Source organism: Capra hircus, chromosome 18 (genome assembly GCF_001704415.2).
Source record: "Capra hircus breed San Clemente chromosome 18, ASM170441v1, whole genome shotgun sequence".
Classification (NCBI taxonomy): Eukaryota; Metazoa; Chordata; class Mammalia; order Artiodactyla; family Bovidae; genus Capra; species Capra hircus.
Genome location: NC_030825.1, coordinates 47566206 through 47589737, shown reverse-complemented (window position 1 = coordinate 47589737; position 23532 = coordinate 47566206). Strand labels below are relative to the sequence as shown.

The 23532-nt window shown below is 48.7% G+C and overlaps 1 protein-coding gene across 1 annotated transcript in view; it reads right to left on the bottom strand.

Annotated features, from left to right (window-relative positions):
- WDR62 (WD repeat domain 62) overlaps positions 1–23532 on the bottom strand; it is a 51270-nt gene that overhangs the window by 19843 nt on the left and 7895 nt on the right. The window contains exons 2-13 of the mRNA XM_005692514.3: positions 19977–20068; positions 18284–18346; positions 15870–15927; positions 15467–15637; positions 14168–14305; positions 13580–13762; positions 11057–11217; positions 9372–9561; positions 6788–6925; positions 5086–5264; positions 2716–2807; positions 336–461 (exon numbers count right to left, since the gene is read on the bottom strand). Of these exons, the coding sequence (XP_005692571.3) occupies positions 336–461; positions 2716–2807; positions 5086–5264; positions 6788–6925; positions 9372–9561; positions 11057–11217; positions 13580–13762; positions 14168–14305; positions 15467–15637; positions 15870–15927; positions 18284–18346; positions 19977–20068 (1591 nt within the window). The remainder of the gene's footprint in view (positions 1–335; positions 462–2715; positions 2808–5085; positions 5265–6787; positions 6926–9371; positions 9562–11056; positions 11218–13579; positions 13763–14167; positions 14306–15466; positions 15638–15869; positions 15928–18283; positions 18347–19976; positions 20069–23532) is intronic.

Here is a 23532-nt window from a genome sequence, read left to right as displayed (position 1 = left end):
GGTCCAGTGGTTAAGACTCTGTGCTCCCAATACAAGGGGCCCAGGTTCAATCCCTGGTCTGGGAACTAGATCCCACACTAAGAGTTCTCATGCCACAACTAAAGATCCTGCATGCTGCAACAAAGATGGAAGATCCTGAGCACCACAACTAAGACCCAGCACAGCCAACTAAATAAATGATAAAATAAAAAAAAACATTCAACCTTTGGATCCAGCCGGGCTTGAATCCGATGTTGCTGCTCCCTTTTTCCTCTAAGCTGAAGGGGGCTCTGCTGTTATGTGCAGCCAAAGGAGCCCACTGAATGAGGCACAGGATGCAGAAGGCAGGGGCTTACCAGCGAACTTGATGGCCGTGATGGATGAGGAGTGGTCATCCAAGGTCTGCTCCAGGTTGTAGTTCTTCTCCACGTTCAGCACGTGGATCAGTCGGTCCCGACTGGCCGAGGCCAGCAAAGTCAGCCCTGTGGGTGAGAGGGAGGTCCTGGGTTCCCCGGGGACCGCTTGATGGCTTGGCCTCTCAGACAGCAGCGTGACCAAGCTTTCCTGGCCTTGAGGAAGGGGACCTCTGGATTCCTAACTGCAGCCAATTTGCCCCAGACCCTGGCATTCTACATCCTTCGTCACCAGGTCGTGCAGGATGAATCCTGATGTACACATGGACACTCCTCCACCTGCGTCCATATCAGACACTTCAGTAAAGCCCAGCATACCTTCCTACCCAGTCTAGCTACTGGCAGCCATGGGAGGCCCTGCCAACTTCTCAGCCTCTCCAAAACTCCACCCACCCCCTCACTCTTTGCACTCTGGCTTCATGAGCCTCATGTAGGCCCTACTGACCATCTGCTGCCACCCTGCCTTCAGACACTGGACCTTCGTGCTGGCCCCCTCAAATGGTGCCTACCCTGGGCACCTGCTAGGTCTAAGGCCTAACATGTGATCTGAGGTGGAGGGGAGCTCAGGAGAGGTGTACTGGATGAAAAGAAATGCAGAGGAAATTTGGCAGAACAGAGTACTGAGAAGGAAGGAGAGAAGAAGAGCATGAGAAAGAATATTAACCTCCTCAGTACATAACTTCATCAGCATTATAGTCCTGTCAAAAAGGTATCATCAGAATCAAAACATGAGGAAAACAAACAAATCCAAATGGAAGGAAATCCTATAAGATGATTGGTCTGTATGCTGAAGAAAGACAAAGTCATCAAGACAAACTAAATGAGGCTGTGGAAATAAGCCCCAAGTCAGCTCCAGATCAAAGGTGACAAAAGGGCCACGACAACTAAAGGGTGAACCTGGACTGGAAAGACAAAGGCGCTGCAAAAGACAACCCTGGGAAAGCTGGCACAATGGGAATAGGCTCGAGATACGGACTGCTCTGGTGAGTCAGTGGTCAAGACTCTGCCTTCCAATGCAGGGAACAAGGGTTCGATTCCAATGCAGGGAACAAGGGTTGAGGAGCTAAGATCCCACATGCCTTGAGTGCTGCAACTAGAGAAGCAACTAGAGAAACCAGTGCTCTGCAGCAAAGACCCAGCACGGCTAAAAGAAAAAAAAAAAAAGCCCAAGACAGATGACAGATTTGATAAGATGTGCATTGGACAAGTGCACTGTGGTGAGGTAAATAGATGTTCCCATTGCTAGGAAATGCTCACAGAAGCATTTAAGAGTGAAAGGACAGCATGCCTTCCTCTCAAGTAGTTTTAACTTCCTCTCAAGTGGTCTTGCCTAGAAAATTCCATGAATGGAGGAGCCTGGTGGGCTACAGTCCACGGGGTCACAGAGTCGGACACGACTGAGCAACTTCGCCTTTGCCAAGTGGTTTAGCAAAAGAAAAAAAAACAGGGCTTCCCTGGTGGCTCAGTGGTAAAGAACCTGCCTGCCAATACAAGAGACATGGGTTCGATCCTTGGTCTGAGGAGATCCTGCGTGCTATGGAGCAACTAACCCCGTGCACCGCAACTACTGCGCCCTTGCTCCAGAGCTTGGGAGCCGCGACTACTGAGCCCACGTGCCGCAACTACTGAAGTCCACACACCCGCGAGCCCGTGCTCTGAAACAAGGGAAGCCACTGCAACGCGAAGCCCATGTACCGTGACGAGAGATGAGCCCCCTTCGCCGAAACTAGAGAAAAGCTCAAGCAGCAATGAAGACCCAGCACAACCAAAAATAAATAAATAAAATTACTTTTTTTAAAAAAGAAAAAATTATATACATGGCATTATTTTGTCATGAATGTGTATATACACACACATGCACAAATCGAGAGAAAAGGAGAGAGGGGAAGCAGATAATGTCATATGCCTATTCACAGGGTCAGATAGGATTTAAAGAAAAAACCTGGGGAGTTGTGAAGAATCTACAGGTGTTCACGATAACATTCTTGTAAATTTTCTATAAGCATCAAACTTTTTCAAAAGAGTATGTTTGACTACTGATCGATCTTTTCCAGCAGAGAAGGAGCTCATCCATCCATTTACTCATTAACCTTGACCTCTTTAGCCTGAGCACTGTTTAGGGTGCTGGGGACCAGGGTAAGCAGGTCAAGTCCTGCCTGCTGGGTCTTGCTTTCAGGAGTCCCAGCCACCCTGGTCGCAGGGCCTGGCAACAGGAACTCTTATTAAATGCAGAAGCCCTAGCTGTCATTCACAGTCCCACCAGACACCAACTGCCCCTCCCGGGGGCTCTGCCAGGCAGGCCGTGCCCCCACCGCAGGCTCACCTGTCTCCGGCTTAGAGTACTCCAGGCATAGCACCTCAGCATCGTGGGCCTCCACCTTGACCAGCTCATCCATGAAGTGCAGCTCGTGGATCCTGGGAGACACACACTGCCTGCTGTACCCTGTCCACTGCCCCAGGCCTCAGCCCCAGGTGCTCTGCTACTAGAGAAGGTCAGAGCAGCCAGGCGGGGGACATAGAGAATACCCTGCCCTGGCCAACTAGCCTACAGGTGCCTGACCATTCTCGGTACCCAGAGAGCTCCCAAGCTTGGGGGCACCTCAGCAGGCACCCCGCCCCTTGTGGTTCCATGGGTTAACATCTAGGATGGTCCCTGGGGAAACAAGGGTTAGGGGAGGGCTATTATCAGAGTTGATCACTGGGGGTGGGGCAGGGGTCAGAGGTCATACTCAAAGATAGGCCCTATGGGTGGGAACATTTTTGTTGCCTGTTTTGCTTTTGGTTTTTGGCCACGCTGTATGGCTTGTGGAATCTTAGTTACCTGACCAGGGATTAAACCTGGGCCTTTGGCAGTGAAAGCACAGAGTCCAAACAACTGGACTGCCATGGAGGTCTCAGGTGGGAACATTTGAAATATATATATTTATTTATTTGGGTGTGCCTGGTCTTACTTATGGCACACAAACTCTTAGCTGTAGATGTGGGATCTAGTTCTCTGACTAGGGACTAAACCCAAGTCCCCTGCATTGGAAGAGCAGAGTCTTAGCCACTGGCCCACCAGAGAAGTTCCCCAGGTGGGACCATTTGATTCTAACTGTTTTGGCCATACCCCAGGGCTTGCAGGGTCTTAGTTCCCTGACCAGGGATTGAACTCGGGCCCTTGGCAGTGAAAGCCTGGTCCTAACCACTGGACTGCCAGGGAACTCCCTCTCATTCTTCAGTTCAGTTCAGTCGCTGAGTCGTGTCTGACTCTTTGAGACCCCATGAATCGCAGCATGCCAGGCCTCCTTGTCCATCACCAACTCCGACTCACATCCATCGAGTCCGTGATGCCATCCAGCCATCTCATCCTCTGTCGTCCCCTTCTCCTCCTGCCCACAATCCCTCCCAGCATCAGAGTCTTTCCAATGAGTCAACTCTTCGCATCAAGTGGCCAAAGTACTGGAGTTTCAGCTTTAGCATCATTCCTTCCAAAGAAATCCCAGGGTTGATCTCCTTCAGAATGGACTGGTTGGATCTCCTTGCAGTCCAAGGGACTCTCAAGAGTCCTCTCCAACATCACAGTTCAAAAGCATCAATTCTTTGGCGCTCAGCCTTCTTCACAATCCAACTCTCACATCCATACATTCTAAAAGGGTCTCAAATCCAGACTTTCCTCATATTCTTGCCAAATGAAATCAGAGAACAGGTCACCCGGGACTTATAAGAAATGGCCATCCCAGCTCCTCCGTTCTCTACCCGTGTGATCGCAGCCCGGCCACTCAGCCCTTCTTTCCATCTGGAAGTGGTGTGAATGGCAGCACTGACACCGGAGGGTCGCCGAGAGGACTGAATCAGTCTGTACCCATGGCGCGCAGGCCGGCGGCCGGCCTGGGAGAAGCCCGTGATGCCTAGCTCTCCTTACTGTTTTCCGCCATTCACACCAGGATGCTGTCAACCGGAGCAGCCCCCTGACCTGCTCGGTTTGCCTCATCAGCGACTGACATCGAAACAGCTGCTAACATTTAAAAACCATAGAATTTCACAGGAAAAAATCTGCACAGGAAGTTTTTTTCTGTCGTTCTTGGATGACGGCATATGTGACAACGTGGAGCCTGTCTGCTGGCGCTGCGTGGCGGCTGCCCCTTCATGGGGTGCACGGTCTCCAGCGGCCCTGGTCCCTTCCATCCCGCCAGAGACCAGCACCCAGGCTGTCACTGCTGTACCCTTTCATGTCACACCTGATTCCTGTGACAGGGCTCATATTCTGGCAGCACCTATCAGGCCTGTCACATCTTGAAAAACCTCTGCAGGGTGGTAAACAGCCGGAGCCCTCAGATGTCCCATCCTCCGACCCCTCTCCTAGCACCCCCAGCTCCAGCTGGCATCTTCTCTGAGGGTTTAGGAGTGGTGCCATGGGGCCAAGAAGGTGTGACCCTGCTCTGGAGTCATGCAAGTGTGCCTGTCCACTCGGCAGGCAAAGTTCACATGGCCCAGTCCCTAGGTAGCTACTCTGATATACTGGGAGCCAGCCCTTCTGGAAGCCCCTTCTCAACTTATGTTCCCAGGGCGGGCTGGCTACCAGGCTGCTACCCACACTCCCTCATTCCCAATGGGCAGCTGGAGGTGCCAAGGCCAGGGCTCCTCCCCACTGCCCTGAGCACCCAAGCCCAAGCTGGGAGGTGTGCAGTAGACACCGCCAGGGCCCACTTGCCTCAGATTTCCACTTCGGTCGCCTGAAGCCAAGTGTTGGCCATCAGGACTGACCTGCATGACTCGAACACCAGCTTTCACGTCCACGAGCATCGCATTCTCGCTCCCCCGGTCAGGGAAGTGTGACATGTCCTGCAGGTGCTGGATGTCGTTCTCCACATACACGACCTTCAGCAGGGTCTGCAGAGAGGAAAAGGCTGAGGTCAGTGCTGTAAGTAGCTCTGAAGCACTGCTGCCATTGTGTCTCCTTACAGCCAGTCTCCCAATCTTGATTAGCAAGAGAACTCCGATTCTGACTTGGAGGCTTCATCACTCAGAATAATTACTATGCCTCCCACACTCCTTTGCATCTAGATGAAGTTGTGTGAATAAATTCTGGTCAATGAGATGTAAAGCAAGTGAAAACTCTTCTTCCTTCCCACTGTCCAGCTCCCTGGAACTTGGATGTGATGACTGGTGCTCCAGTAGCCATCTTGGGATATGAGGATAAGGGCCACTCCTTCAAAATGGATGGTTCTTAGGTCTCTAAGTGCTTCCTAAAGCTGCCAAAACAGCCTGGACTTGTTACCACTAGGCTATTTTTATGAGCCAGAGAATCAAACATTTACCTCTTGTTTGGGCTTTTTCTATTGTGTATAACCAAATACAACACATACATCACAGGTGCAGAAGAGAAGATGGTTGGGGGAGAAGAGGTGCTAGTGAGGGTAGCAGGAAAGGAGCACTTGCTTTACATATCCTGCATTAAGGCCCTTTTTTGGTCCAGTGTTACTGGACCTCTTTTGGGTTTTCCAACTCACCAAGCTCTTTCCTATCTCAAGGCCTTTGTCCCTTGGTGTAGAACACTCTCCCTTCCCCTCTTTACGCTGCCCAATCCTCCCATCTAAGTTATCTCTTCCTCTAGAGGCTGCCCCTAGTGCCACAGATAGAATCAGATGAATATTCATGTGTCCTACTCATACCTCACAACTTTCTTTCATGGTACTTATCATGCTTGGAATTGTATCATAGTATGTGTAGTTACTGGCACCTTGTCTGCCTCCTCCACTAGACTGGAGCTGCTATGAGAGAAGAATGTGTCTTAGTCACTGATGTGTCCCCAGCATGCAACACAGCACCTACCACTGACCTTGGTAGTATCTGCAGAGTCAGTGAGTGCATGATTTGGGCCTTAGCTCCCTGGAGAAGCTCTCTCACTGACCTGGCGACACCCAACATTTCTCCAGCAAAGTGTCTTCTCCCCAGCCTCTCATCATGCCAGCACCCCATCTCTGACCCCAGTCATTGCTAGACAGGGGACACCTCTGCCTGGTTTGGCCCATCACGTGCTCCCCAAGGGGTTTCTAGCCCAAGACTTGGGGAACAATTTCTTCTTTGTTGAGTATACTGGATTGCCTGGAGTAGCTGTTTTCACATACACTTAAGAGAGTAGGAGCTGACTCAAAGGAAAGCAAAGAGGAAAGACCATTAGAGAGGGAGAGAAGAAAACAGAGAGGAGACAGAAAGTGACCTGCCTTGGTTCCTGGTTCCTGCCCTTAGTGAAGCTGAACAGCTAGGTTCCATAAAACTCTTTCCTGCCCTCGACAGGGAGGCCTGGCATGCTGCGATTCATGGGGTCGCAAAGAGTCGGACATGACTAAGCGACTGAACTGAACTGATGCCTTTGTTCCTCCTAACAGACAGATCACAATGAAGCCACTCACATTACTGAAGATGTTCTTCTGCCAGTGAGAGTCAGGGTTGCTGTCCATGTTCCAGAAGCGGATGGTATTGTCTGAGGAACAAGTCAGAAAAGATCCTGATGGTAGACAAGCTCTCTGATCTTCAAACTCAGGATACACCTACAGTCCCCAGAGAATAAGGCGAAGGGTGTTTTAGTACAACCACTTTGATGACAACACTGTGACCTACTATTGGATTTTTGTGAAAAAAAGTAAGTTGCGGGGCTACCCTGGTGGTCCAGTAGTTAAGAATCTGCCAGGCAATGCAGGGGATACAGGTTTGATCCCTGGTCTAGGAAGGTTCCACGTGCTTTGTGGCAGCTAAGCCCATGTGCCACAGCTAGTGAGTCTGTGCTCTAGAGCCTGAGGGCCCAGAGCTCACGCTCTCAACAAGCGAAGCCCTCGTGCCACAACTAGAGAAAGCCCGCAGGGAGCAACGAAGATCCAGTGCAACCAAAAATAAACAGAAAATAAATAACAAAATAAAATCAGTGTTGCTGAAAATCCAATGATGAAAATATTGAATAATTTGTGACAATAACAACATAGAGAGGGAGGGACAGAACTACATAAAGAGCAGAGTGTTTGTATACTATTGAACCTAAATTGCTATTATTTCAAACGAGTTTGTTAAAAATGTAAGATGTTACTTATAATCTTCTAGTAAGAAGGTAACTTTATACAAAAGAAGAAATGAGAAGCAAATCAAAATGGAACTATACAAAAAAATCAAACACAAAAGAAGGTAGTGATAAAAGAATTAAGAAACATCAAAGATATAAGAAAGCAAATAGCAAAATGGCAAGAGCAAATCCTGGATAGCATCACCACCAACTCAATGAACATGAATTTGAACAAATTCCGGGAGATAGTGGAGGACAGAGGAGCTTGGTGTGCTACAGTTCATGGGGTCGCAAAGAGTCAGACATTTCTTAGTGACTAAACAACAACATATGTTCTCTTATGTGGCATAGTAAGAGTAAGACCTACTTTACGAAGAATTACTTTAAATGTAAATGAGTTAAACCGTCCAATCAAAAGGAAATAAATAGCAGAAAGATGAAAAGATCCAACTATATGTTGTCCACAAGCGACTCAGTTGGGACTTCCCTGGAGGTCCAATAGATAAGACTGTGCTTCCACTGCAGGGGGCCGTGGGTTTGATCCTTGGTTGGGAAACTAAGATCCTGCATGCCACGTGGTATGGCCAAAACAAGAAAGAGAGAGACTGACTTTATATTCAAAGATACATACAAGTTGAAAGTGAAGGTAGAGAAGAAGATACTCCATACAAATAGTAACTAAAAGGGAGCTTTGCATGTCTATAGAAGTGTTAGATAAAACAGACTTTGAGTAAAAAGCTATTAAAAGATCAAAACAGACTTTATCTGTAATATTTCATGTTTTTTCCCAAGAAGAATGTTTTTATACATAAATTTTGAAAATTATTTTTAAAAAATATTCTTGTTAAGTGAGAAAAGTACAAGCAACAGAAATGTCAGATCCATGAAGGCAGATACATTCAAGCAAAGAGCTGGATAATGCCTATTCAAAAGAATGAAGTTATTTCTCACAGTCTTGAATTGGGCCACTGAAAACATCATTTATCTAGCACAAACATTCTCAGAAAAAAAAAAAAAATTGGATACAATTCTTTCTCCAAGAGTTGCTTTATTGGCAAGAAGTACTTCGAATATCTTCAGAGAATGAAAAAGTCCCACAGATTCATTCTCAGAAAATAAAGACTTCTTTAATACTTAAAAAACAACAAAAAAGCAAGCTTCCCTGGTGGCTCAGTGGTAAAGAATCTGCCTGCCCATGCAGGAGACTCAGATTCGATCCCTGGTCTGGGAAGATCCCACATACCGTGGAGCAACTGAGCCCACGCACCAGAACTATTGAGCCTGTGCTCGAGAGCTCGCAAACTGCCACTACGGAAGCCCCAGAGCCCATGCTCCTCAACAAGAGAAGCCCGCGGACTACACCTAGAGAGGAGCCCCTGTTCTCTGTGACTAGGGAAGTCCACGAAGCAACAGAGATCCAGCACAGCCAAAAATAAAATAAACGCCAACAAAGTACACAAATGCCCTTGACAGAAAGCTCCCTGAGGCACACATGCTCCTGCTGTGGGGTCTTTGAGCCTGCCATACCCTCAGTGGTGGCTGGCCTCACCCCTCTCTTCCTGCGAGTCCCTCACTAGAAGAATGCCACACCCTCAGAGAGGCTTTCCCTGACCACTCTCCTTTCTAAAAGAGCACCTCTGATCCCATTCCCTGCTGGGTGGCTTTGTTTCTCTTCAGAGAGGTATTGCACTCGGCATGTTCTAGATTGATGTGTTCATAGGTGTACTCTACCACCCGGATGTGAGCTCCAGACGCGGACTCACGTCAGCTTCCTGCTCAGACATGTCCCCAGCACCCAGAACAGCACCTGGCACATAGCAGGGGTCCAGGAGTATCTTTGGCAGGTATGGTTGAACGGGCTTCCCAAACTCTGCAGAAGCTTTCTCAGCTGAGCCCCCAGGCTGGGGCTGAGCAGGGGCAGGGAGAGGGAGAGAGGGGCTCACCTCCACGTTCCAGACGTAGGAGCTGTGGAAGAGCTCCGACCACACCTTGCCTACTTGGTTGATGTCTCTGACATCCCAGATGTAGATGCTGTGGTCCTTGTACACGCAGGACAGCCACTGGTGCGTGGGGTCAAAGGTCAGCGCCACTGTATCCGGGTAGGTGGCCTCTGCCTTCCTGTGGAAGAGGAAGCTGACAGGGCCACGTGAGTCGTCAGTCACCACCGATGTCACTGTGAGTAGTGACAGCTGCCTCTGGTGACACCTGAGCAGCCTCCTGCTTGGCAATGCCATCTCTGATGATCTCTGTGGTAACCCAGCTCTCCCACTCCGACTTTACTGCTCGCTCCATCTTCTTCCTTTGCTTTGCTTCTAATAATCAGGCTGTAAACTGGAAGCTTCTGCCTGGCCCCTGAGAGTGTTTGAGTTTTCAACCTCTGTCAACATTTCTCTCCCCTCATTTTACTCGGCACAAAATCCATCCTCTCTGAGCACAGGATCATGGCCTTCTCTCTTGGCCTCAACACATGATCAAAATTTCCTGTACCAGTCCTGGCCTGGGACCTTCCTACCACAGCTACAGTTTACTGAGCCCTCCAGGGTGCTGAGCTGGGAGCTCTAGCTGTGTTGAATTCCCACAACCTCCAGGAAAGGTAGGTACTATATTATATGTACAGTGACCTGCCTGAGGCCACAGAGCTCACAGTGGAAAGTGGCAGAGCTGACCTCTACAACACACTGTCGTCCATCTTCTCCTTCCTTTGTGGCATCTGGGCACCCTCTCCAAACGCTTACCCAGGAGGTAGTCCCAGGCACCCAGCACCCCCACAGACTGACAATAAAGCAGGCAGATACACCACAGCTCAGCCCCTCCACTCTCTCAACATCGCAGCCAGAGGTCGTCTACTCGAGGCCTCACCAAGTAACACCAATGCCTGAGGTCTCAGTGGCTGTTCACTGACTTCAGGATAGGCTCCAAGCCCTTCCAACAGCTTCCATCAATGCTCTCACTTGTCATCCTTCCCCCACCCAGGCACACCAGGCCCCAGCGACATGGCCTCCTGCTGTCCCCATGACACACTGAGCCCAGTGTGCTGTCCCCTTAAGGCCTTTGCATTCGCTCTCAGGACCCAGTTCTCCACACAGCTGGCTTCATCTCACCGGGGGACCTCCCCCAGCCACTCAATCACCCAAGACCCTCTCCTGGAGTCCCTGCTTTATTTCAGCAAAGCATTTATGACTATCTGAAATGATCTTTTTTTATTTTTCAAATGTTTATGTACTCATCCATCATCCAGCACCTTGGGGCTTCCCAGGTGGTGCTAGTGGTAAAGAACTCACTTGCCAATGCAGGAGACATAAGAGACTCAGATTCAGTCCCTGGGTGGGGAAGATCTCTTGGGAGAGGGCATGGCCAGCCACTCCAGTATTCTTGCTTGGAGAATTCCATGGACAGAGGAGCCTGGTGAGCTACAGTCCATAGGGTAGCAAAGAGCTGGACACAACTGAGCGACTGAGCACGTATGCATTAAACTACAGACATCACGAGATTTTGCTGCCTCCTAGGGTCTGTACCCTGCTTCCAGCCCAGGGCTGCCAGTAAGCAGATGGATCGGGAAGCATGGGTAGATACTGGCAGAGGAACTCTAGGTGGGCCCCCCCCCGCCCCTCCCCGTGCCGGGCAGTACCTGGGCTCCAGGCCCTGGGCCACATCCACCCCCAGGTAGTGCGGCTTGGGCAGGTTGGTGAGGTACTGTAGGCTGTGGGCTTGGAAGATGCGGACTATCCCATCAGTGCAGCCACAGAAGATGAGCTCCTGGCTGACACAGAGGCAGGAAGACAGGGAGACCTGTGGGGGCAAAGGGACCCAAGTGGGCTTGGTGCTTCATGTGGCCCAGATCAGGTCAGCCTTGGGCCTCCAGAAAAGCTTTATAGTTTTTGGATTTAAGAAGCCCATATTTTGAACTTACTTACACAACAGAAAGAGACTCATAGACTTAGAAAATGAACTTATGGTTGCCAGGAGGCAGGTTAGGGGGAAGAGATAGGGAATTTGGGATGGACAGGTCCACATTGCTGTATTTAAAATGCATAACCATCAAGGACCTACTGTACAGTATAGGGAACTCTGCTCGATGTTATGTGGCAGCCTGAACGAGAGGGGAGCTTGGGGGAGAATGGATACACGAACATGAGTGGCTGAATTCCTTTGCTGTCCACCTGAAAACTATCATGACATTGTTAATCAGCTATACCCCAACACAAAATAAAAAGTATTTTTTTTAAAAAAGAAACCCATTTTTTGCAGATTTTAAGATTTTTGAAATCAAAACATAATGTACAGTCACTGTGGAAGAAAAGGTGGCAGCAGGCACACAAAGGCATAAATTGGGGCAGAGTTGTCATTGCTATAGAGGAACTCAGCTGTGTATGGAAAATATCTCCTTAGCTGATTGAGAACTCTGAGGTCACCTGCACTAGAAGGGTTGAATTTTAAGCTTAAATTTGGTTCCATATTGCTTAAAAATAACTTCATAGAGAGTATATACTTCAAAGCAGCACAGAAAAAAGTTACTATCTTTTAGGAAGGACCATCCATTCAACCAGGGCATGCACATAAAGGGGTAGGACATGCCAAACTTCTAGATACAGCTTAGAGTAGTTAGGCCAAATCTAGAGAGACTCAGTTTCTGAGTCATCTAAAACCACTGCTCAGGGACTAAGCATCTATCTATCAAAACTTCTGACTTGCTTAAAAGCTTCAGTAGTTCTAGCAGGAGGATGCAAATGAGAAAAATAAATAATGTTCACTGCAGCACTGTTTACAATAACCAGGACATGGAAGTAACCTAGATGGCCATTGACAGATGGATGGACAAAGGTGTGGTACATGTATACGATGGACTATTACTCAGCCATGAAAAGGAACCCATTTGAGTCAGTGCTAGTGAGGTGGATGAAGCTAGAGCCTGTTATACAGAGTGAAGTAAGCCAGAAAGAGAAAAATAAATACTGCATATTAACGCATATATATATGGAATCTAGGAAAATGGTATTGATGAAACTATTGGCAGGGCAGGATTGGAGATTATAGAGAGTGGACTTGTGGGCACAAAAGTAGGGGAGGGAGAGACGGATGGAGAAAGTAGCATCAACATATATGTACTATCTGATGTAAAGGGGATAGCTGGAAAGGCTGCTGTATACCACAGGGAGCCCAGTCTGGTGCTCTGTGATGATCTAGAGGGGTGGGAGGGGGGAGGGAAGGGAGGCTCAAGAGGGAGGGGATGTATGTATAATTATGGCTGATTCGTGAGGTTGTATGGCAGAAACAACACAACATTGTAAAAATTAAAAATCAAAACAAAACAAAACAAAAATGATGTTTAACCAACTAGGAAAGACAGAAAAGGCTCAGAATTCTCTGCATGCCCCTTGCCAGGCCGTTAACCCTGAAGCTGAGGTCCGGAGGAGAATCGCAACAGCAGGGATAGGACAAGCAGGAAAACTTTCGATGCTTCTGCTAACAGCCAAACAGGCACCCAAGCCCAGGATGGAAAGACAGCTTGGACTCAAACCCTCAGATCCTGAAGAAAAGTGGTTCTGCAATTCACTGATACATCATATTTTGGTTTAAAATTTTATGTGTTTTTTTAAAACTTTTAATTCTGTATTGGGGTATAGCCAATTAACAATGTTGTGATAGTTTCAGGTGAACAGCAGAGGGACTCAGCCATACATATACATGCATACTAAATTTTTTTGTATTTTATATAGCCTTTGATTGTAAAAACAACATAAAAATTATTAAGTCCACGATACCTTAAATTAAACAAGGGGAGAAAAGTGGTCCTCCCCCCAGCCAAGAATGCCCAGTAAAGAAAACAAATGTGAACTGGATCACACAGTGATGGGGAAACAATTGTAACCCTGACCCATTACAGGGGCCAGGCAATGTCCTAAGTGCCTTACATATACCATCCCACAGGACACCCCTATCAACTTGGTGAGGCAGACAGCAGTAGTCCCATTTTACAGATGAGAAAACCGAGGCTCAGAGAGCCTCTCCCAGAATCAAATAAGCAGAACCATAAATTAGACCCTGAGCTGGCATGACCAGCTATGATGCAGGGGCACTGCTGTGTCTCTGGAGACACATGTCATGGGAAGAGCGTTTCCTGCACTGACAGCAGAAAGAGGGGCTGGGGTACCTTCAGGTTGATCCACTTCTCCAGCACCCTCTTCTCGTTGAACTGACAGAGGAGGCCCGAGTAGGACACACAGAAGGTACTGCCTGCCATCTGGCCCCGGCCACAAGCCACACCACAGAAGACATTGTCATGCAGCTCACCCAGGATGCCTGAGCGCCCCACCAGAGGCACCGTGCCCGTCACCTGGAAGGAGAGTGGGGCACAGTGAGACTCCGAACAGCCAGCCTAGTCCCCAGCCAGGTCACGACAGGCTCTCCTGACCAGTGGACAGGACACAGCTAAATGGGAGAACTCGCAGAAACACCTCCAAGTGAAGAAGGAAGAACAGAACATGTATGCCTCCAGGCAGAGTGGCTGGAGACCACAGGCCCGGAATGAGGGGGGGCCCCAGGGCCCAGCAGGGAAGAAGAGGTTTCCCAGCAGGTCTGGCAGTCAGTCAGCACCTGGAGAGCAGTCCCAGAGACAGAAGGCCGCCCCACTGAGAGGCTATACAGCCACTGCCCCCGAATCATGGCAGAACCAGGAGTCCCTACTACCCTTGACGGTTCTCCCCTAGGCCTGGCTGAGGGGGTGGGGATGAAAACTCACCTTTGCTTCGGTGGACACTTCCAAGAACCAGAACCTCACGTGCCGGTTCCCAACAGTGACAAAATAGCTGCTGTCCTCTGAGAAGGAGAGGGCAATGACCCGGCACGATACCTTGTTGGAGGCCACCAGGATGTCTTTCTGGAAGAATCAGTGCAGAGAAGGTCACCCCAGCACCCACCTCACCAGACTCTTTGAGCCTCTTCTCTCAGCCCTGTGTCTTCCTGCCCTCACCTGCTCCAAGGGTGTCTTCCTCAGGCCCGTCTCTTTGGGGAAACCTACATATGACCCTCTTATCATTCCCAACACAGAGGAGACTGAGGCCTGGAAGGGCTTCCACATGAGAGGAAGTTCCAGAACTCTCCTCAGGAGTCCAAGCCCTGCAGCCCACACATGGTGTTGAAGACGGCCACAGCTAGAAGCAAAGGACGGTGCAACCCATGTTGTTGGAGACTGGGCTTCCACTCTGGGCCCCGCTGAGCCCTTCACAGGACAGCTCAGGAAACCCCTCATCAGTCCTATGAGGGAGGTGCTTCTCCCCTACCCCATCATGCTCAGGCAGGACTGTCGCATGCTCAAGGTCACACAGCAGGTGATGAACAGAGCCAGGACTGCCACCCGCTTCTGCCAACTCTAAATCCTCCCCCAGCTGTTTCCAAGCCCAGCCTTCCAACACATAGACTGGAGTTCTCCCAACTTAACAAAGTAGATACTATTACATTCATTTTACAGATGAGGAAACAGACTCACAGAGAGGTTAGGTCACTTGCTCAAGGTCACAGCTGGTCAGTATTAAAAGAATGATACGTTCCACTAGTTGAGAGCTTGTCACACGCCCTACAACAAATGCCTGGAATAGGGATTGGCATGCAGTAGGTGCTCAAGAAATATTTGCTGGATAGGGCTTCCCTGGTGGCTCAGTGGCAAAGAATCCGCCTGCCAATGCAGGAGACACGGGTTCAATCCCTGGTCCGGGAAGATCCCACATGCCGTGGAGCAACTAAGCCCGTGCCCACAACTATTGAGCCTGTGCTCTAGAGTCATGATCCACGACCACTAAAGCCCGCACACCCTAGAACCCCGTGCTCTGCAACAAGAGAAACCACCGCAATGAGAAGCACAAGCGCTGCAACTAGGGAAAAGCCTGCACAACAAAGACCCAGCCAAGAGTAAACATTATTAAACAAACAAAAAGTGCGTTGGATAAATGCTTTACCAAGTTCTCTCATTTAGTTCTCCCCATGCCTGAGACTCAGGGTGTTCTGGCAGCCAGCTGTCTGCCACCCACCCACCAGCTCTTACCTTCCAGTCCCAGACGTTGAGCACCATGTCGTGCTGGTAGCCCATGGACACAATGTGCTTCATGTTGGGGGAGAAGGCCACGCAGGCCACGCCATACTTGTGGCCCAGCATTTCCGCCACCTGACTCTTCTCTTCCACGTCCCAGATACGTACAGCAGGCCTGTGCCCATTCTGGGGAAGATGGTGCCATTTACTGCTGCTGGGTTCTGCACCAGGCGAGGCTGGAGGGGCTGTCAGGGCTGAAGCTGGTACTGCCCCAGGGTGTGCCCGAAAGCCATCCCCCACCGTCCCTTGCCGCATCTGGTCCAGGAAGGAGCTATTCCAGGGATTCCTCAGGTCTGCTGGGGCCAGAGGAATGGCCCCAAGACCCCTCCCCACCCACTCCACCATGATCACCACTCACCTCCCCCGTCACTATGTACTTTCCATCAGGGGAGAAGGCCAGAGCGCTCAGAGACTTCCTGGGGACAAGGAAAGGGGTTGATCACTGGTTCCACTAAGGGTGGGCAGCCAGACCCCAGCCTGGCTGTGCTCACAGCACTCGGTGCAATCCTCTCTCCACTCCTCGCTCCCAAGAGGCCAGGAAAGGTGAGCGACCACAGTTCCCCGGAGCCAGTGCTGTAAGCTGGCCCAGCACAGCACCCGGTGCATTCCCAGCACTTCCTGCAGCCAGGAGAAGCAGGGGCAGTGCACAGAGAAATGAGGTTTTGTAAAGGCAAAGGCCCTTTCCTCCTCCAAACCTCAAGCCCTGATGGAGTGGATACTGCACAGCCCATGGGATCATAGTTCCCCGACCAGGGATTGAACCTGGGTCCTCAGCAGTGAAAGTGCAGGGTCCTAACCACTTGACCAACAAAAAATTCCCAGAGACAGAGAATGAGAAAGCAAATGTTGGTAAAATGTTAGCATTTGGAAAATATGGGTGAAAGGTGTACAGGTGCTCTGTGTACTATTTTTGTAGTCTGAAATAATTTCAATGTAAGAAGTTTAAAAATTGCCAGTGCTTACGCCTTACTCCATACTGATTCTGCCTTCTCTGAGGGTGAAGCCTGGGATCAGGTGACTCTGAAATGCAGCCAGGATGGAAACCTCCACCCTGGCCACACCGCCTCCTTAGACAGACCCACCAATGACCGAGAGTAGACTCTTCTCAGCTATGCGCTTCAGATCAAGGCGACCTACTCTACCACCTGTGGGCGTTGGGAAGGCAACCGGGAGGATGAGAAGAATTGGCCAATGGAGATTCTGACAAATGCCAGCAAGCTCCAGCCCATTCCTGCCATGGAGAATGTGGGCCCCAGAGATGTGAATCTCTCACTTTTCCAAAATGAAAGGGCATCTGGATTTTCGTGTAGAAAACTTTGAAGGTTGTCGAGTAAGTCCAATATTTGAGACAAGCATTCAAGAAGTATTTCATTTGAGATCACAAAGTGAATAAACATGCTTGGATGGGGACCCACCTCTGCCCTCATCACCAGTGACAGAATCCACAGTCAGAGCCAAGGGTCCAAGAAGCCCCTTCCAAGAGAGAATCTGTATCTGCCAAACCATATCTCAGGGACTCTGCCTTTCGGATCGTAAAGGAAGAAGAAAACCCGCATCTTCTCTGTCCACCTGGAGAGCTGGGCCAAAGGAGCTCAACTTGAGCTATTTGTGCAGTATTTGTGGAATAAAAAGTTGCAATGAGGGGAAGGAGTGGTGGTCCTGTGGTTAGGACTCTGAGCTCTCACTGCCAAGGTCTCAGGTTCGATTCCTGCTTGGGGAACTAAGATCCCACAAGCCAAAAAAAAAAAAAAAATCCCAGTGGAGTGCCTTCCTAAGGTCACAACTCAGTGGGGACCAAAGCCCAAGGATGACACAGTTATCAGTGGGCCACCAGGCAGACCCCAGGTACCAACTTGGGGCCAAGAGTCTTCCCCAGTAAACTGGCAACTGGAGGGATCTTTCTAAAACCCAAACTACGTTCATTCATTCATTCATTCAGGAAACAAGAAGTGCTGTCAATGTCCTAGACACTGACCTAGGGTATACGGACACAGAAATTAACTAAAAGAAAGTCCCTGCCCCCAGACAGCTCATCTTGTAGAGAAAGACAGTAAATATCATCATTGAGGAAATTAGAAAGTATATCAAAAAGGAGTACATTTTGTGGGAAAAAGGAAAGTGGGGAAGGGAAGTAGAGCATGCTAGAGGGCTCGGGTGGCTAAGCATAGCCTCAGCCTGCAAACGCCCTCTAGTGGCTTCTCTTTGCAATCAGCATGATAGCCAACCACTCCCCAAGGTGATCTGACTTCTGGGGCTCCAGCCTCAACCATGGAACTCTGACTGCTCCTCCAACAACTTCAGATTCTTAACTACTCAACCTGAGATTCAAAAATGACTGCTCTTGCTGTCCCCTCTGCCTACAATGCTCTCCCCACACCTTCACATGGGTTACCCCCTCACTTTCTCCTGGTCTCAGCCCCAGGAGGGCTCTGATAGGACTCTGATAAGGGTCCTTTGCCTGCCAACCTTCCCGAACACATCCTCATTTCCTCCATAGCCACAGTCAAGGTCTGATGGTTGGCTAGTAACTTGCCAACTAGTTTAGTCTGTCTCCCCCACAAGCTGTCAGCTCTATAGAGAGCAGCTTCTTATCTCTTTTGTTCATGGCTGTGTTCCCAACACCTGGACCAGTGCCTAGCACAGAGCAGACTGAACCTGAACCGAGTGAGTGAACAAATGAGTCACCCACAAGCACCTCCAGGCAGTGTGGGGAAGGAGGGATGTGTCAGGACCTTGATCCTACCCTTACCCCTTGCCCAGGCCCCAGCTTACCTGGCAGTATTAAGAATGTGCTGCTGCTTGTTCTCCTTGGGGTTCAAAATCACCACCACACAGCTGGGGAGAAAGAGGAAAATGTGCCCAAACTGAGGGGAATATTGGGGTCCAGGGACGACTGCACTCCCAACATAAGAGCCCACATATAGACAAGGCTATGTGAGAGTTGGACTATAAAGAAAGATGAGTGCTGAAGAATTGATGCTTTTGACCTGTTGTGTTGGAGAAGACTCTTGAGAGTCCCTTGGACTTCAAGGAGATCCAACCACTCCATTCTAAAGGAAATCAGTCCTGAATGTTCATTGGAAGGACTGATGCTGAAGCTGAAACTCTAATACTCTGACCACCTGATGAGAAGAGCTGACTCATTTGAAAAGACCCTGATGCTGGTAAAGATTGAAAGCAAGAGAAGGGGACAACAGAGGATGAGATGGTTGGATGGCATCACCAACTCAACGGACATGAGTTTAAGTAATCTCCGGGAGTTGGTGATGGACAGGGAAGCCTGGCGTGCTGCCATTCATGGGGTCACAAAGAGTCAGACACGACTGAGCAACTGAATTGAACTGAACTGATAGACAAGGCTCTTTCTGTTCAGAAGCTTCTCTCTTCAGTCTCTTCCTCTCCCATTATCTATGCTGAGAATTCTAGGGCACTTATCATTATTACTGATACCAACAAATTCTTAAAAAGAAGCCAACACTCCCTCTGTAGTAACTATACTGCCAGGCTCTGGTCTAATAAAGACTTACTGTTGTTCAGTCACTAAGTCGCGTCCAACTCTTTGCGACCCCATGGACTGCAGCCCGCCAGGCTCCTTTTGCCAGGGGATTCTCCAAGCAAGAATATTGGAGTGGGTTACCATTTTCTTCTCCAAGGGATCTTTCCCACCCAGGTATTGAATCTGCGTCTCCTGCATTGGCAAGCAGGTTCTTTATTAGTGATCCACCAGGGAAGCCCACAAAAGACTTACTGTGTACAATATCTTTAAATCCTTACAACTGCCAAGTGAGGTCAGCAGTCTTAGCTGCTTTTCATAGATGATGAAACTGAAGCCCAGAGAGAGCAGTTCTTTGTCCAGGGTTCCCCAGCAGATCAGGGAACGAGTGGGGATGTGACTCCACACCTGTCAGATTCAAGAGCCCCCCTGTCCTGTATTCTGGCTCCTTCCCAAAGACTCAGTAATAGATGCTGTTTATCAGGAATTACTATGGCCTTGCCCTGCCCTCCAGGGGTAGGGGTCCCTTCGGTGTCTAGAACAGTGCAGGTTAGACCAGTATTTGTGGAATAAATGGTTGCAGATGACCTTCAGTCCTTTCTAACTACCAGGAGGAGGGTATCACTAGTTTTGTTTTACCAAAGCAGAGGCTAGGACAGGGGCATGTGTGGTGGAGCTAGGACACTAATGCTGACTGCCTGACACCAACCGTGGCTTTGATCTTAACCTCCTGTCTTTCCCAGAATCGCTGCCACCTCCCACGTGCAGTCACAATAAGGCTTTCTTAGCACGCACGCGTGCCTGTACCGTTCTAGACATAGAACGGTGGAATCCTTCCCACAGCCTTCAGAGGCAGGCAGCATTATCTGCGCTCTACAGAGGGAACAGCCAAGGCCCAGAGAAGATCATCAAAGACTTCAGGCTCTGAATTCAGGATCCGTGATTAGAGGCTAGGCCCACCGACTCACTCACCCTGCCAGGTAGGCCACATGGCCTGTGCTGGGGTCACAGGTTAGGCCACTGCTGTTCTGGGCTGTGATGCCAAGCACCTTCTCCAGTGATACCTGCAGGGAAAAGACCCAAATCAGAAGCGCCTGCCCCAGCGGGTTCCCCACCCCTCAGCCATCCATTCAGTCTGTTATTTCCAACATGTCCACCGAGCTTCTAGGGTCATCTACCAGCAGCTAATGCTCAGCCTCTTCAGTACTGCTTTGACAAGCACTGTGCTAAAGCATAGAATGGTGAGGAATGTAGTCAAATCCCTGTCCTCTTGGAGCTCACATTTTACTGGTGACGGGATGGCAGACACAGGAAACGAACAGAATGAATATGCAAAATAGATATCAGGTGATGATGGGAGCATTAGAGAAAAACTAAGCATGGAAGGAAATTGAGAGGTCAGAGGAAGGGGAGAAGGCCTCAATGAAAAGAGCAAGTCTCTATGCGTCTTATATGAAAGACTCGAGAGCCCACAACCACCCAGGGAAGAAGGCGCTGTTATCAGCCCTATTTCACAGATGAGAACACGGAGGGCCAAGGTCCCACATCTGTGGAGTAGCAAGGCTGGGATACAAACTCAGGCAGTCTCTGGTTTCAAAGTCAGCACTGTGCTCACAGCAGTGAACAAAGAGGACACTGTCCGTTTGCTCAGTGAATTGACAGTCTAGAGGTTCAGTGAGTAAAGAAAATAGTGAACTGGAACAAGCACACTTGAAAGGTAAAAATTCTCTAAGCAAAATAAGTCAAATGAGCTAGTTCCCATCATGGCTGATTAAACATTTACAGAGGATGGACTAACAAATTGTGACATTTTCATATTCTTAAGAGATTAGTTTCTAATTATTATAAAGTAAAACACTCTCAAACAAGGTGTTGGGCCTCAGAAATGAGAGGCATAGAGAGGACAGTAACAGTCAATATTTATTGAGCATCTGATCAGGAGACAGGCGCTGTCTATACAACTGTATTAACTTATTTAATGCTCACAATAACCCTGTGATACAGTCACTATCATCATCATCTCCTTACAGATGAGGAAAGAGAGTTAGCAGGATTAACCCAGGCAATGGAACTCATGTTGTTTTTTTAATCTGTTAATCAGCATTACTGGGCATGAGCGTAGCTGGTCATTTTTAGACCAGGTCTTTTGCAAGCTGGATGGACTGCACCACCAAACAGGAAAAATACATGACATCAGTCACCCAAAATACATAATCACAGCAGTAGTAACTAACAGCAATGGAGTACTTACAATGTGCCAAATGTTTTTCTAAGTATTTAAGATATGTGAGCTTACTTAATTCTCACAAATACACTATAAGGGAACATTTATATTATTATCCTCATTTTACAGATGAGGAAACTGAGGCACAGAAAAGTTCAAGAAAAAAAGAAGAATTCAGGTTAAAACCCAGGCAGTCTGGGTCCAGAGGTGGTGCTCCTAACCACCTTGCTATACCACCTCTCTGGCGCTAATGGTAAAGAACCTGCCTGCCAGTGAAAAGACTAACAGATGTGGGTTCGATCCCTGGCTTGGGAAGATCCCCAGGAGAAGGAAATGGCAACCCACTCCAATATTCTTGCTTGGACAATCCCATGGACAGAGGAGCCAGTCCACAGGGTCGCAAAGAGTTGGACACGACTGAGGCGACTTAGCACGCACATACCACCTCTCTGAAACTGATTTGTTACTCCTCTCCTTCATATACTTTAAAGCTCACAAGGCACTTTCTGAAACATAAGAGATAAAAGCTATGAATATAAGGTGCTGGGTGAGAGACTGAGGTGGGTGACTGCTTTAGGCTGGGGCTCAAGAAGGCCTCTCAGAGGAATAAAAAAGAAAGCCTTTCAGGGTAGAGATAATCAGGCTGAGACTCGAAGAATAGGTGCCACTCAGGCAGACTGCAGCAAAAAACCCAGAGGACTCACCAAACACAAAGGCTAAGAGGCAGAAAAGAGCTTGGAGTCTCAAGAAAACAGAAAGCAGGCCAGTGTGACAGGACCTTTGTAAGAGGAAGGACATGGGCAGTGTGGCCAGAGAGGTGAGGAGCAGGCACGTGCCCAGCAACTTGCAGCCAGGAAGCCACAGAGCAGGAACAAGATCCACCTGCAGGTGTTGTGTATCGACCCTTTATCTGGCATATTCACAATTTCCTTTCATCTCCCTGCAACACCATGGCTATTGTTACCACCATTTTACAAAAACAGACTTCGCAGCTCTGCAAGTTGGAGAATGATTTTTTAAACTGCTGCTGTGTGGGCTTTCCTGGTGATCCAGTGGTTAAGAATCTCCCTGCCAATGCAGCGGACACAGGTTCAATCCCTGGTTTTGGAAGATTCCGTATTTCTTGGGGCAGTTAAGCCCCTGCTCCACAGCTACTGAGCCTGCCCTGTAGAGCCTGGGCTCTACAAGAGAAACCACCACAATGAGAAGCCTGTGCACCACGGGGAGCCCCCACCCCTTGCCACAGCTACAGAAAGTCTGCAACACAGTAACGAAGAACAGGCACAGTCAAAATTAACAAAAACAAACAAATACATTTTTAAAAGTTGCTGCCGTACTGTTGGAATTTCTTCTACCTACTCTAAAGTTTTGCATCTCAGGGTTTAGAGAACTGGTCTATACCCATGCCCCTCCCCACTCCCCCCGCAGTGCTGCTGAGATTCTAAATATTACTCACATCCTCTCCGTAATTTAAGGCGGCAGTATGGAATAAGCATCCCACCGTGATAAAGGAGAGGAAAGAGAAGGGGGGATGAGGGAAGGCAGGCTAGAGCCCAGGAGACTTGGAACAAGTAGCACTGGGGACTGAACCCTGGTAGGGACCCTAAAGACCCAGCGGGGGATGAGGTCAACAAAAGGGAAGGGCCCAGAGAGACTTCTAGAGGTGACTGAGGAGACAAGCAGGAAAGCAGGACTAGGAGGTGACTAGCAAAACTATAACACGTTCCAAAGGATAAAGTCAGGTAGGAACCCTGGAACGATCCAAAGGCTGAGGGCGCCTTTGTTTGCCTTTCCTACTGTTCTTTTCCCCTTGCAGTTAATCTTTAGTGTATATAAATCTTCTTCATCTACCTCCATTTAACTCTGAATATCTATTCTTTCTTTCCTTTCCTCTCAACATACTTGTTAGTTTTGTTTTTATTGCTTTATTCCCCACTTGACCCCTTGCTTTAGTTTTGTTTTCCGGTTTGTGCTTTAGTTAGTTTTGTTCTTACCTGGTAAATATACTTTTTGATTTACCTTGTTCGCTGTGTCAATCTACTGTATTTTTGTTGGACTGTTTTTGCTTTGCTTATGGGTATGTATGTATATGTGTATATTGTTATTTTATTATTATTTGCCTGATTTTGTAACTGCCATTTGTCTGGGGTTCATCTTTGGTTTCTCATTTTTGGGTATTTGTTTTAATCTCAATTAATGCCATAACAAACCACTTGTGGAATTTTCATTCCTGCCTAGAGATCAAGCCCTGAGCCTCTGGAGTGGAAGCACTGACTCTAGGACCCTAGACAACCAGAGAACTAA